Here is a 14144-nt window from a genome sequence, read left to right on the forward strand (position 1 = left end):
GTTCTACTTCTTCCGGAAGAATTGTATTCTAGTCTCTCTGGGGATAGAGATCAGAAAATATAATTAATTTTTTTAAATATCCTTTAATTTCGACCCAATTTACATTCTTCTGGAAAAAAATGTAATTTTTAAAAGCCATCTTGCTCTTTTTTGCTGCCCATCAATTACTCTAGATTATGGGACATGGAAAAAGACTAGTCTCTCTCAAAAAAAGGTCTAACCATTTTTACAACAGAAACGGTGAAACCAGGTGGGGAAAAACAGGTTGTTCTACTTTTAAGTAACTCTTCCTGTTTTTCTGATTATAAAACTGTATTTCCATTTTTTACTCCAGGGAAATACCTAAAAGTTGACCAAAATTATCTCTAACATTATAGAACAGAGACAGTTAACTCTACGATTTGGTGTCAACACCTGGGCATGTTTCCTTCAATACATAAATACACACCGTATAAAAGTATCACAAAGACGTAAGGCCGAGAAAGACAGCTGTCAGCTTATCACCTACATGTGCAATCGTGAAGAATAATACAAATGAACTTACTTATAAAACTGACTCACAGACATAGAAAAGAAACTTATGCCTACCAAAGAGGAAGTGGGGAGGGATGAATTAGGAATTTGGGATTAATAGATACACATCACTTCCCAGGTGGCACTAGGGGTAAAGAACCCGCCTGCCAGTGCAGGAGATGTGGGTTTGATCCCTGGGTCAGGAAGATCCGCTGAGGAGGACATGGCAACCCACTCCAGTATTCTTGCCCAGGGAATTCCAGGGACAGAGGAGCCTGGCAGGCTTCAGTCCATGGGTTGCGTAAGACACGACTCAAACGACTTAGCGTGCACACGTGAAACAGGAGAACAGGGACCTACTGTACAGCATGAGGAACTACATTCAATGTCGTGCAATAACGTACAAAGGAAAAGAATCTGAACAAGAATGTACCTGTATCTATGTATGAATCACTTTGCTGTACACGGAAAACTAACACTACATTTTAAATCCGCTATACATCAAGAGAAGGAAAATGGCAACTCACTCCAGTGTCCTTGCCTGGAAAATGCCATGGACAGAGGAGCCTGGCAGGCTGCAGTTCACGGGGTCGCAAAGAGTCAGACTCGACTGAGTGAGTGAGCACAGCTCACACATCGATTAAAACAAAACAGGGACTTCCCTGGTGGTACAGGCGGATAAGAATCCGCCTACCAGTGCAGGGGACACGGGTTCAACTCCTGGTCCGTGAAGATCCCACCTGCCATGGGGCATCTAAGCCTGTGCACCAAGACTCCTGAGCCTGAGTTCCAGAGCCCGGGACCCACAGCGAGAAGAATCACTGCAACGGGAAGGCCACGAACGGCAAGCAGAGAAAGTGTGTGCAGCAGTGAAGTCAGAGCAGCCAAAAACAGATTCTTAAACAAACAAAACGAGGCATACACAGCTGGGGTTATTTTTTAGTGGAGGGTAACTGCTTTACGATCTTGCGTTGGCTTCTGTGGTCCAAAGCGAATCCCTCATAACCACGTATGAATCCCCTCCCTCTGGAGCCTCCCTGCCCTGTGCCCCCACCCCACTCCTCCAGTCACAGGGCACCAGGCTGGGCTCTCGTGTGATGTAAGCGATTCCCACCAGCCACCTATTTTCCACGTGGCGGCGTGCACAGCCAGTGCCACTCCCTCACGCTGCCCCACCGTCCTCTGCCCTTGCCCAGCTGGGACTTTTGTATCGTGTCGTCTCCAGTACACTGTAAGCTGGCATCATCAGGGGATGGGACAACTGGCTAAGAACAGTACCTTACTGAGGTGCCGCAGGTGAGGCGGAGTGAGTGGCATGCGTTTCCAGGGCGCTGGTCTTGCTGAAGGGAAAAGAATGAGCTAGAAGCACAAGTGCAGAGCACGGCGGCTCCCGGGGTCAGGTGTCCCCACGCTGAAGGGGAGGCGGAGGCAGAGCAGCCTCGGGAAGAGCCCGAACAGAAGGCAGAGGAGCACTCACAGGGACGGTGGGGCTCTCGGGCAGCTGGCGGAGGACGATCCTGACACTCCGGGGACACAGGAAAAGGCTTCTTCCCAGTAACTTATTCTCTGCCCATTTCTTTGTGGGAAATCAAGGTTACCAAGTATGTGCGCCAAGTTCTAAATAGACTTAGGCTACTAGCCAGGTGAACCATTTCAACCGGCAGCCTGTCTTCAAGTTCTGCTTACACTGGTTCATGTCTCGTACTGTTCAATCCCACTGAAATCCCGACTCTCTCTCCAACTATTCTGGGGTATGTAAGGTAGGCCATGGCGTCGCAAAGAGTCAGACGCTGCTTAGCGCCTACACAGCAACAAGCTAATTATAGCCCCCTGACCCCGGGGGTCCACATAAGCGAGCCACGCAGGGACGGCTCCTCCAGAGACCCCAGGAGAGGCCGACGTGCCCCCATACCTCGCCCCAGACCCGGAGGGCAGGCGGTTCCTCAGGCACGCGCCTGAGCTGTCACCCAGGCCCGCACGCAGATGGCTGGGCGCTGGATTTAATGCTCTGCCGTGGCCGCCTTGAAATTCTTCATTCTTGAGTAAGGGGGCCTGCCTCCTCATTTTACACAAATTACGGGTTAGTTCTGCCTGAAGGTTCTCATCCAGACCAGCCCTGCCCTTGACAGGTGAGCTACAGACACAGTTACACAGTCAGGTAGTGGAGAAAAAACAAACAAAAAAATCAAGATAATCACCTCATCTTCTAAACTAACTATGGAACGTGCTTTTCACAACACTGTGTTCCGCCGTCTGCAGGAGTCTTCTGATACATCACAGCACCGTTAGACTAAGTGTTCTACCGACAGAGGTGGCTTTGAAGTTAGGACTAACCCACACACAGACACGGGGACATATTTTTAAACTGTGTTATGTTATGTCACTGATATTGGGGCGGGGCGGGGGTTGTATAGGGAGGAATCGACTCTTAGCCATATGACTCAGCAGAATGTACAATCTTCAAATACAAACTGACACATGAATTACAAAACATGAGAGATTTCATTATCTGTATTCCCAAGTGTAGGGAACTATACCAAAATAACTTAGAAACAAGATCTACACAAAAACCCCTCCTTCTCAATTTCGAAGATTATAAGAAGTTGAAGGTCAGGTAGCAAACAGTACAGAGATTCCCATCTTTCTCCTGGTATGTCTTTCAGGATGCGCTAGGAGTTTGTCCCCAAAATCACTCACTATACTCTCAACAACATTTGAAATTATACTAAACATAACTTGAATAGCTTTTCAAGGAAGAGACTTCCAACTTCCAAAATCAACTAAAGTTTTGAAATGAAAAATATCTACTACCTTCTGATCAAAACCACATACTATACTGTTTAAAAGATTATGCTGTGCTGTGCTAAGTCATTTCAATCGTGTCCAGCTCTTTGCAACCCTGTGAACTAACTGTAGCCCACCAGACTCCTCTGTCCATGTGATTCTCCAGGCAAGAATACTGGCGTGAGTTGCCACGCCCTCCTCCAGGGGATGTTCCTGACCCAGGGATCAAGTCCAAGTGTCTTAAGCCTCGTGCACTGGCAGGCAGGCTCCTTACCACTGGAGCCACCTGGGAAACCCATTTAACAGATTAGGTTCTTTAAAAATCTCTCTTCAAGACCTAACAGACAGTATACCTTTTCCAGGAAAATAAAGGACCAACAGCAACTACGAACACCAATATATTAGTGAATATGCACAAAACACAGGAAAGAAATTCCACTGGAACTGTGAGCCTATGTGGGAATAAAAGTCAAATAAGTCATACAGAGAAGAAGAAATTTATATTACAACTGAAATGCCTTAAATCAAAACTGGAGGACAGTTTTGTCTTTCATACAGATCAAACTTAGAATTACACAAAAAAGTTATCCTTAGAACCATCTTACAAAATAAAATGTAGAATGACTAGGTCACATCACCATACGGCATGTTTCAAAGTTGCCAAGAGAGTAGGCATTCAATGTTATCGTCACAAGGAAAAAAAGAAAAAATTTGACTACAGGAGGTGACTGATGTTAACTAAAGTGGAAATAATTTTGCAATTAGTAAGTTGTTAAGCTGTACCGCTTATACAGTGCTGTGTGTCAATTATATCTTAAGAAAATTGGGGAGGGAATTAGGCAAATTATGTGAAATTTTATTATAACAACATACTTCATGACTTCTTGGAAAATAAGAGAGGAAAATTAATTACAGAAAATGAATCCGTCTTTTTAAAAAGCAGCCGCTAGGTGGCAGTGTCCTGAGCCTCCATTAGCTGGCGAGCAGCTGTTATACTGAGAACTGACCAGAAGGTGGCAGCGTAGCCTCGGTTTCCCAGTACCAACAGCTCAGCCGGCTCGTAAGGCTTTTCATACACCAAAGAAATCACAACTACACCTCTCAAACGTCTTTTTTTTAAAGCGAGAGCTTTCGTTTCCTTACGTTCTGAATGTTGATCTGTAGTTCCATTTTGTAGTGATTGAAGTCTTTGGCAAGTTCATGGCCCTGATGATAGAAAGTAAACATTCCCTGAAAAAATGACAGCATCTAAAACAAAGGAGAAAAGGCAACATTAGCGCACGTGCACGCGCGCACACACACACACCCTCCGGGGAAAAAATTAAACCGCCACATGTCTCCCCACATCTCATTATGATTCTATTAATGGAAAATAATTCAAAGCAAGTCACTAGAATTCAACTAAACCTAACTGCATTTTGTTCATTAATTGCTCCCTATAAAAAAAGAATGAAGGAACTGCGATTTCTCCCTCAACAGCAGAGCCATTAGATAGCTTTTATAGTGTGCTGTAAGAAGAAATGGAATTCTACATCACCCCTTTGTCCTTTTTCTTTAAAAAAAAAAAAATCTTTATTTATTTATGTCTGGCCATACTGGTTCTTTGTTGCTGTGTGGGCTTTTCTCTGGTTGCGATGAGCGTGGGCCACTCTCTGGTTGTGGGGTGCAGGCTTCCCTCGCCGCAGGGCACAGGCTCTAGGGTGCACGGGCTTCAGTACTGGCAGCACGTGGGCTCAGTAGTTGCGGACCCCGGGCTCTGGAGCACAGGCTCAACAGTTGTGGCCCCCGGGCTTCACTACTCCACAGCATGTAGCATCTTCCCATTCCAGGGATTGAACCCACATCTCCTGCATTGGCAGGTGGATTCTTGAGCTCTGAGCCACCAGGAAAGCCCTCATTTGCCCTTTTTAATCAAGAGAATCCCTATGCTCATTTAAAATGAAACCTCTTCCCTACAGGCCAATAGAACCTATAAGGAAAGTGAAATACAGATCAGAGTCAAAAGCTCTTTCAAAGGGCACCCAGTGTAGGGTGTTGTTGTTGACAAAGATGCTCCATGACTGAGGCAGAGAGTGCAGAGGCAGGGCAGTCATCAAACCCCGAGCTTCCTACAAACCCCCGACCCTCTTGACCAGAGGGCAGCTGCCTCTGCTCCACATGTGAGCAAATCTACAGTGAGAATGATCAGAGGTGAGAGCTCAGGAAATCCCGAGATCCACCATCTTCAGAATCACATCGTGTAGTGCTGAGGAATTTGGGACTCTGACGTCCAGTGGCCAGCAGAGGTCAATTCCCCACTGGGGCCAATTGCTGACATTTCTCTACTTCTATGTCTACATTTGCTAAGTGGCATAATTATAGTATCTCCTTAATAGAGTACTGTGTGGAATCCACACTCGATCACAGAAAAGTGCTTAGAATGACCTAAACAATGGCAGAGCACTGTAAATGTTCACACACACAAAAAAATTAGGTTATTATTATGATTTCTCATAAGAAGAAAGCTTGAAGGAGGTTTTCTCTGTTTAACTTAGGGTAATTCCATTACTCCACTGGAACACAGCTTCTACCAATGCTAATTTTTCATTAACAATTACTTGGTTCTTTAGTTTGTTTCTCAACATCATACATACAATAGTTAAACTGTACGGCATGTGAATTATACCTCAGTAAAGCTTTTTTATTTTAATCACATGCAATATAGCCTATATTAAAATAAAAGTGACTCTTCAGAATCATGGATCTCAGTGTATATCTGGTGTTTTTTTTTTTGCTAAAACCCACAGTATGAAATACACCTACATAAGCACCAATGAAAATCATGTGTTTCTAAAATAAGTGTAAAGAATGTCAGAGTAACTCACAAAGTAGTTTCAAATGTTGTGCATGCTGCTGCTGCTGCTGCTAAGTCGCTTCAGTCGTGTCCGACTCGGTGCGACCCCATAGACGGCAGCCCAGCAGGCTCCCCCATCCCTGGGATTCTCCAGGCAAGAACACTGGAGTGGGTTGCCATTTCCCTCTCCAATGCATGAAAGTGAAAAGTGAAAGTGAAGTTGCTCAGTCGTGTCCGACTCCTACCAACCCCATGGACTGCAGCCCACCAGGCCCCTCCGTCCCTGGGATTCTCCAGGCGAGACTACCGGAGTGGGGTGCCATCGCCTTCTCCAGATGTTGTGCATACTGGTTCTTAATTTAGGTTGCATGAAGTGAAAGTGAAAGTCACTCAGTCATGTCTGATTCTTTGCAACCCCATGGACTATACATATGCAGTCCATGGAATTCCCCAGGTGAGAATACTGGAGTGGGTAGCCTCTCCATTCTCCAGGGGATCTTCCCAACCCAGGGATCAAACCCAGGTCTCCCACACTGCAGGCCGATTCTTTACCAGCTGAGCCCCACGGGAAGCGCAAGAACACTGAGTGGTAGCCTATCCCTTCTCCAGGGGCTCTTCCCAACCCAGGAATTGAACTGGAATTGTACATTGCAGGCAGATTCTTTACCAACTGAGCTATTGCATAAGTAGTGTGAATTGTATTAGAAATAACTTGTTACCGGTCATTGTTGAAAGTACCAAGGTTTGGATGGATGCACCTGCCTTAGAAACAAATTTAGGTAGAATAAAGATTATCCCATAAACACCCCCACACTCACTCATATTCCAGTAACTTCATGGGAATTCTTGCTAAGGGTGGAGTCACAACTAGGATGGGAGAAGCTGCACCTGACGGCAGGGCCCTTGCGGCCATGTAGCAAAAGGGATAATCCTCATTCCACTGCTGCGCAAATAAGGACGAGAACCGCTACTCAGTGGTGGGATTTCGACTCCACAGCGACCTGGGCGCTCTGTGCACAGTTTACGACATCCTGTTTCTTATTTATGCATCACAGCCTGTAGCAACCGTAAATGAGACCTTGAAAGAAACAGACTCCTATTCTCTATCACGGCATTCGACTCACAGAGAAGCTTGCTGTTTATACTTACGGGTTCCACAAACTCAAACTTCTTCCTTTCTTGGATTTCCTGAAGCTTACACACATATTCAAGAGACAGTTCATAAAAGTGTTGCCGGTTCTGTTCCACTTGGATATCTGCCTGTGTTAAAACAAAGGAGGCGGTCAGATTAGAGATGGTGTGATGTGAAACTCTTTATCCGAGGTCTGCAAAGCTCCCATCTGTGGGCCAAATATGGCCAGCTGTCTTCCTAAAGGAGGTTGTGCTGGACACAGCCATGAACACTCCGTCACGTATCTTCTATGTAGACTTCCCTGCTACGACAGCTGAACTGAGTTGTCCCAAGAGGGACCTCATGGTCTTCAAATATGTAGAATACTTATTAGTATCTGACTGTCTGCAGAAGTAGTTTGCCAACCCCTGCTCATGTCTGTGATGAGGTTGACTCCTAAGGACCGAACATCATGCAGTCTCGCTCTTCACAAGAAACCTACCCCAACCACAACTGACACGCAAGTTGGAACCATACACACAGACTCCGAACTACACAAACAGTGTTTCCATTAACAAATCGCCTAAGCATGAAGTGGCCTGGGAAGGAGGACTGAACAAATTGAAGTCGCCACGGCACTCCTGAGTGAAAACAGCAGGTGAAGAAGTGGCAACAGCCCCTCTGCAAGAACTTGGCTCCCAGGCAAGGCTGGGCTTGACGCCCATCCGCAGGTAGTCACGCTCCTACGCCCTCAACACGCCCATCCCTTGGAAGCGAGCAGGCACCAGATGGCCGGGAGACTATTCCAAAAAGAGGTTCCCTGTTCTCTTGTCTAACTAGAAAGGCACTGGGAGAGGCGATGGCTCCACAGAGGAACAGTGGAGAAAACTCTGGCCCTCAGAACATTTCCTATACAGCATCATGAAGGGTTCACCAGGACATTTCTCCAAAGAGGCCATATCTAAACACATGGAAAGATGCTCAGCATCACTCACCATCAGGGAAATACAAATCAAAACCACAGGTTACACTGTGGTGTACACACTCACCGCACGCTTATCGAAAACAAAACAGACAAAAACAGACCTATCCCCAGAACAAAACAGAAAACGAAAAGTACTGGTGAAGACGTAGAGAAACAGCTTTGTACGCTGCCGACGTGAATGCAAAATGACTCAGCTGCCATGGGAAACAGTATGGCCATTCTCTACAAAAAAATTAAAGACAGAATGACCACACGAACTTAACAGTTCATTTCGGGGTATACACTCACAGGAACTGTGAGCAGGGACTCAGACAGATACTTGCTCACCCACACTGACAGCAGCGAAGCGGGAGAAATAACCAACGTGCCGCTGACAGGTGAAGGGATAGTCAAAATCTGGTCTACACAGACAATGGAGTATTATTCAGCCTCAGCCTGGAAGGAAATTCCGGCACCTGGCTTAACATGGAAGAAGCCTCAGGGCATTAAGATGTCAACTACATGTTGGCACTTGCCTTGTACCTCTACAAGCACTAAATCATGAGCTGCTATAGCTACTGACCATCAAAACCCCCTGAAAAGGAGTTCAGGGTGGAGAGCAGAAATGAAGCGCTCTGTGCTCTGGGAAAAACTGCCAGGACAGGTCTTCAGATAGCTACGTGTTTTCAGGAGCTGATTTTATGAGCCCAATTCTTGTATCTCTTCCTATCTAGAAAAGCACTAAAATCCTTCACGGAGATGTCTGCTCCTCGTGACTAGCACTCACCCTCACAAAACTACCAGAAACCTTCCACACAAAAAAACACATGCTTCAAGGCACACACACCCCCTTCAACAAAATCACATATGTACTGACCTTCCCTCCACCACTGTGGAGCAGTTTCTTAGAGCTATCTGAAATGCTGTCTCCCAGGCTATAGTTCTCATTTAGCCCCAAATAAAATTTCCTCATTTTGCCCCAAATAAAACTTCCTCACAACTCTCAACTCACAATGTTTTACATTTATTTTAGTCAACAATGCCAAATGAAATGAGCCGATCACAAAAGGACAGGTGCCACACGACTGCTCTTCCGTGAGGTACTTGGGAGAGTGAAATTGATAAAGACAAGAAGTAGAATGACGGTTAGGAGCTGGAGGGAAGGGGGCTGGGGAGTCACAGTTGAGTGGGAAGCACAGAGTTTCCATTTCTAAGCCTTTAGGAGTTGGAATGTGGGGGTGACTGCATTTAATGACACTGCACAAACGATATCCTTGAACATAGTTAAAATCGTATCTTGCTATATTTTGGGCTTCCCTTGTGGCTCAGCTGGAAAAGAATCCGCCTGCAATGCAGAAGACCCAGGTTCGATCCCTGGATTGGGAAGATCCCCTGGACAAGGGAAAGGCCACCCTCTGGCCTGGAGTATTCCATGGACTGTGTAGTCCATGGGGTCGCAAAGAGTCAGACATGACCGAACAACTTTCACTTCACCTGCTATATTTTACAACAACAAAATTTTAAGTTTTGGGGGAAAAAAAAGGTAACAGGCAATCATTTTTTGGCATCATATGATTTTTTATTTAATGTTTAAATATAATAAATGCGTCTTTCTTTGAAATGAAATATTTTCTGCTGTATGTGTAAACATCAGCCTTTCAAACGTAAATTTCTGAGCCCAAGAAAACAATACCAGCTATGAACCAGCCATCAGCTAAGTATGCTGAGGGGCTTGGGGGGATGCCAAGAAAGCATAGGAGGCAGCCATCCATCACATTCTCCACCTGTTATGGTAAACATTCCCTGGAGAATCCCACCCCAGTATTCTTGCCTGGAGAATTCCATGGATAGAGGAGCCTGGTGGGCTACAGTTCGTGGGGTCGCAAAGAGTTGGACACGACTGAGTGACTAACACACACACATACGGTAAACACTAAGGGTATGAACAATCAAGAAGCAGGATTCGGCCCCAGACAGCTGAGAGGCGCATGAAAGGAATGAATTAAATGGGTGCAGACACTTGCATCTTCCCACCCACAGAAGACAAGGCTGTGATCCATGCGATCTGTGGTGCTGGAGAAGGCTCTTGAGAGTCCCTTGGACTGCAAGGAGATCAAACCAGTCCATCCTAAAGGAAATCAACCCTGAATATTCATTGGGAGGATTGCTGCTGAAGCTGAAACTCCAATACTTTGGCCACCTGATGGGAAGAGCTGACTCATTTGAAAAGACCCTGATGCTGGGAAAAATTGAAGACAGGAGGAGAAGGGGACGACAGATGACGAGCCGGCTGGATAGCATCACCAACTCAATGGACACGAGTTTGAACAAGCTCTGGGAGATGGTGAAGGACAGGGAAACCTGGCTTGCTGCATTCCATAGGGTTGCAAAGAATCAGACACAACTTAGCAGCTGAAAAACAACATACATATAAGAATGCTAAATTCCTTGAGATATCTGGCTTTCCTTAATTAAGAAACTGCCTCCCGCCACCCCCACCTTGCTACAAACTTCTATATATCCTGACTCCCTTCCCTGCCTCCTTGGAGCAGTCTCTTGGGATCACTTTGAGATGCTCTCTCCTTCTGGAAATCCTCATTTCCAGTGAAAAAAGAACTCTACTTTCAGATTGTGACTACTTGTTTAGCCAACATGACTAAGTCAAAATGTTTCTTATTCAGCCAAATTTTCTACCTAATACTCATAGAAATTATGATTTTTTTACGTCTCTAATGACCAGAGATTGAGCTCAGCCACCAGCAGTTAACAGGCACAACTCCCAGGAAAAACAATGCAAGTGTGTTGAGTATTTACTAAAATGGAGCTATGGGGGATTTAAGGGTGAATCTTTCATGTTATTGTTAATGGGAGATGCCTTTTAAGAAAATTTCACCAGGATCAGATTTACCAAGGTCGTTTTCTTTTTTTTTTTTTTTTTGAGTGGATTCTCTCTCCTGGTTGTGCTCCTGTATTGCTGCTCAGCTTCTATTCACAGCCTCCTAATGTTCTGAGTGTTCAGAACTGCTGTGCCAGGCACAGAGAGATCTTATCACCAGAATCCCTGGGATTGTAGATAACCCATCATTTACGCCACCACCACAGACATTCAAATTATACCCAGCAGCACAGTCCTTTACTGACTCCATCTAAAAGGCAATCACTATATGAGTGGTATAAGAAGAAATGTATTTGGTCTTTGTCCCAGGTTCCTGGCACAAATCTCCTAAAACCCTTGGAATTTCCTGACTGAGGGAAGTGCCTGCTGTCATTTGTAAGGAGCCCTGAGTGAGAACACTCCTGGTTTGTGCTAATAAGGTGACTTTGGGGGGCCCCAAGGCTGCACTGATCAGAAGGTTAGAACCTTGGCCCCACCCACTGGCCCTCAGGAAGGGAGAAGCACTACAGATTAAGTTCTGTAGCAACTCTTGAACACGGGTTCATAAGCTTCCAGGTTAGCAATGTAAAAAATCAGTAAACAGAAAACTCAATTAAACAGAGCTGGGTCACCAGAGTGGGAGCACTCATGGCTTCCAACGACAACAGAGCCCAAGAGAAAGAAGGAAGATGACTCTTCTCGCCTGGCCAGGACTCAGCCCAAGAAAAGCCATGGCCTCTGTTTACTATAGCCTCTCAACTCCCTGTCCCTCACAATCAAGGGGGTCTCCTTCATGCATCAGGTGGGAATGTGCCCTCGGCTCACCATGGCTGCGAGGCCCCAAACAGCAACTCTCTTCTGATCCTGAATAAACCCATCTTTACTGGAGAAATATCTGGCAGACTATTCATTTCAGGTCATGAGTAAATCCATCCACTTGCCTGAACAGTGACACACCCCAGCTCCACACGGTCAGAAGTTTCTGCACCTGGGACCCTTCTGGACCCAGTCCTGTGCACCTCTTCCTCTTGGCTGCTCATCTGAATCCCCTAGATTACCTTTTATAATAAGCTGGTAAACTTAAGTAAATGTTGCCTAGTTCTGTGAGTTGCCCTAGCAAATCAATCAAACACAAGGAAGAGGGGGTCACAGGAACCTTTTCTTTGTAGTCAGTTAATCAGAAGCACACCAGGATTTGGTGTTAGAATTGGGGCAGTCTTTTTTTTTAATTGAAGTACAGTTGATTTACAATGTGTCAGCTTCTGCTGTACAACAAAGTGATTTGGTTACACATATAAATTCTTTTCCATTATGGTTTATTACTGGATACTGAATAGGGCCTTGTTGTTTACCCATTCTATATATAATAGCTGGCATCTGCCAGTCATCAGTAGGGCAGTCTTGTAGGATTGAGCCTTTAACCTGCAGGATCTGATGCTATTTCCAGGTAGTGCCAGAACTGAGATCATTGCTTGGTGGCAACTGAAAAACACACAACTGGACTATACTTTTTACTATACCAAGCAAAAGTCATTTTTTTAAACATATAACTTCAAATAGATTATCAATTTCACTTCTGACCATGCCTGCTGTAAATACACATAGCAGGAATAGATCCCTCACACAAACATCTTCAGGGGATCTATTTCTCTGGTCATACTTATGGAAATATAATTATCTGAGTACTCAACTGAAAAAAAAAATGCACGATGTGAGAGTTGTGAGTCAAGTTTTAATGGGGGCACAATGTGGAATATAGCCTGGGAGCAGGTCCTCAGAGGTGGCCTAGTGAATTTAATCTAAAGAGGCAGATGGCAAGTGCTAATTTTTAGCTGCCATAAGGAAACAAAAATATAGTTCAAATATCAGCAGTCGAAGAGTTTTCTCAAATATCCAATTACTGTTCTAGTACAGACAGTAATATTGAGAATTTGGGGGTGTGATGGAGCAGAAGCTAGTGTCTGTTCAATACAGAGCGAGAATAAACCAAAATAAATAAACCAAAACTGCCAGCCTGCTGTCGGCCACAATTTTCTCCTGTGATTTTCACTGGAAACCAGAGGAAAGAATAGCTGATAACAAGGACATACGCCTTTGTTCAGTACCACTCTCAGCAACCTTTATTAATCTCTCAAGCACCTCAACTCAATTTACTGAAGATCAGCAACGCATTAGCCACTGCCAGAAGTGGCCAAAGCCACATCTAACCTTCTTTCCTTTAAGGAGCATCCCCATCCTGAAGGAATTCACTCTTGCAACAGAAAGCTCGGTCAAGTGGGGTTCTGTACATTTGAAAGGAGCACACAAATCAAAACAGCAAAGAAAATGTAATTTTTTTTAATCTTTCGGTCATGCCACTCAGCATGTGGGATCTTAGATGCCCAACCAGGGATCGAACCCATGCCCCCTCCATGGAAAGCATAGAGTCTTTTAACCATGGAGCACCAGAGAAGACCCAAGAATATATAATTTAAGTGAAAACTAAAATGATTCATCTTGAGGGTCTCTTCAAATTTCCAATGTAATGTTTAATTATCTTTGGGAAGGATGAAATTGTTGAATGTCTAGCTCATAATCTGCACACTAGTTCATTCAGTAAGTATTTATTAGTGCCTGCTCCCCGACAGGTCTTATTCTAGGCACTGTGGACAGAGTGCTGAAGAGAACTAGGCTGTTGCCTGCAAGGAGCGGACATCCCAGGGAAAGAAGCCATGAGACCCGAATGTACCGTGTGTGCTCAGTCGGGTCCAGCCCTTTGTGACCCCATGGACTGTGGCCCCCCAGGCTCCTCTGTCCATGGAATTTTCTAGGCAAGAATATGGGAGGTGGTTGCCACTTCCTACGCCAGGGGATCTTCCTGATCCAGGGATCGAACCTGAATCTCTCATGCCTCTTGCATTTACAGGTAGATTCTTTACCACTGAACCACCTGGAAAGCCCACACCTGAATACGTAATGAGTCAAATGGTTGTAAGAGCAAGAAAAAAACAAACAAACAAAAAAAAGGCAGAGTAAGGAAGGCACCCTAAATAAGATAAAACATCTCCACTCAGGGAAGTCTGAG

General features: G+C 45.1%; 1 protein-coding gene across 16 annotated transcripts in view; it reads right to left on the bottom strand.

Moving 5' to 3' along the window:
* Window positions 1-14144, bottom strand: part of ARHGAP10 (Rho GTPase activating protein 10) — a 390783-nt gene that overhangs the window by 231931 nt on the left and 144708 nt on the right. For all 16 annotated transcript variants that reach the window (XM_055550841.1, XM_055550840.1, XM_055550839.1 and 13 more), the window contains 2 exons: window positions 7280-7390; window positions 4441-4545 (listed from right to left, as the gene is read on the bottom strand). In XM_055550841.1, the coding sequence (XP_055406816.1) occupies window positions 4441-4545; window positions 7280-7390 (216 nt within the window). The remainder of the gene's footprint in view (window positions 1-4440; window positions 4546-7279; window positions 7391-14144) is intronic.

This window comes from Bubalus kerabau, chromosome 16 (assembly GCF_029407905.1).
Source record: "Bubalus kerabau isolate K-KA32 ecotype Philippines breed swamp buffalo chromosome 16, PCC_UOA_SB_1v2, whole genome shotgun sequence".
Classification (NCBI taxonomy): Eukaryota; Metazoa; Chordata; class Mammalia; order Artiodactyla; family Bovidae; genus Bubalus; species Bubalus kerabau.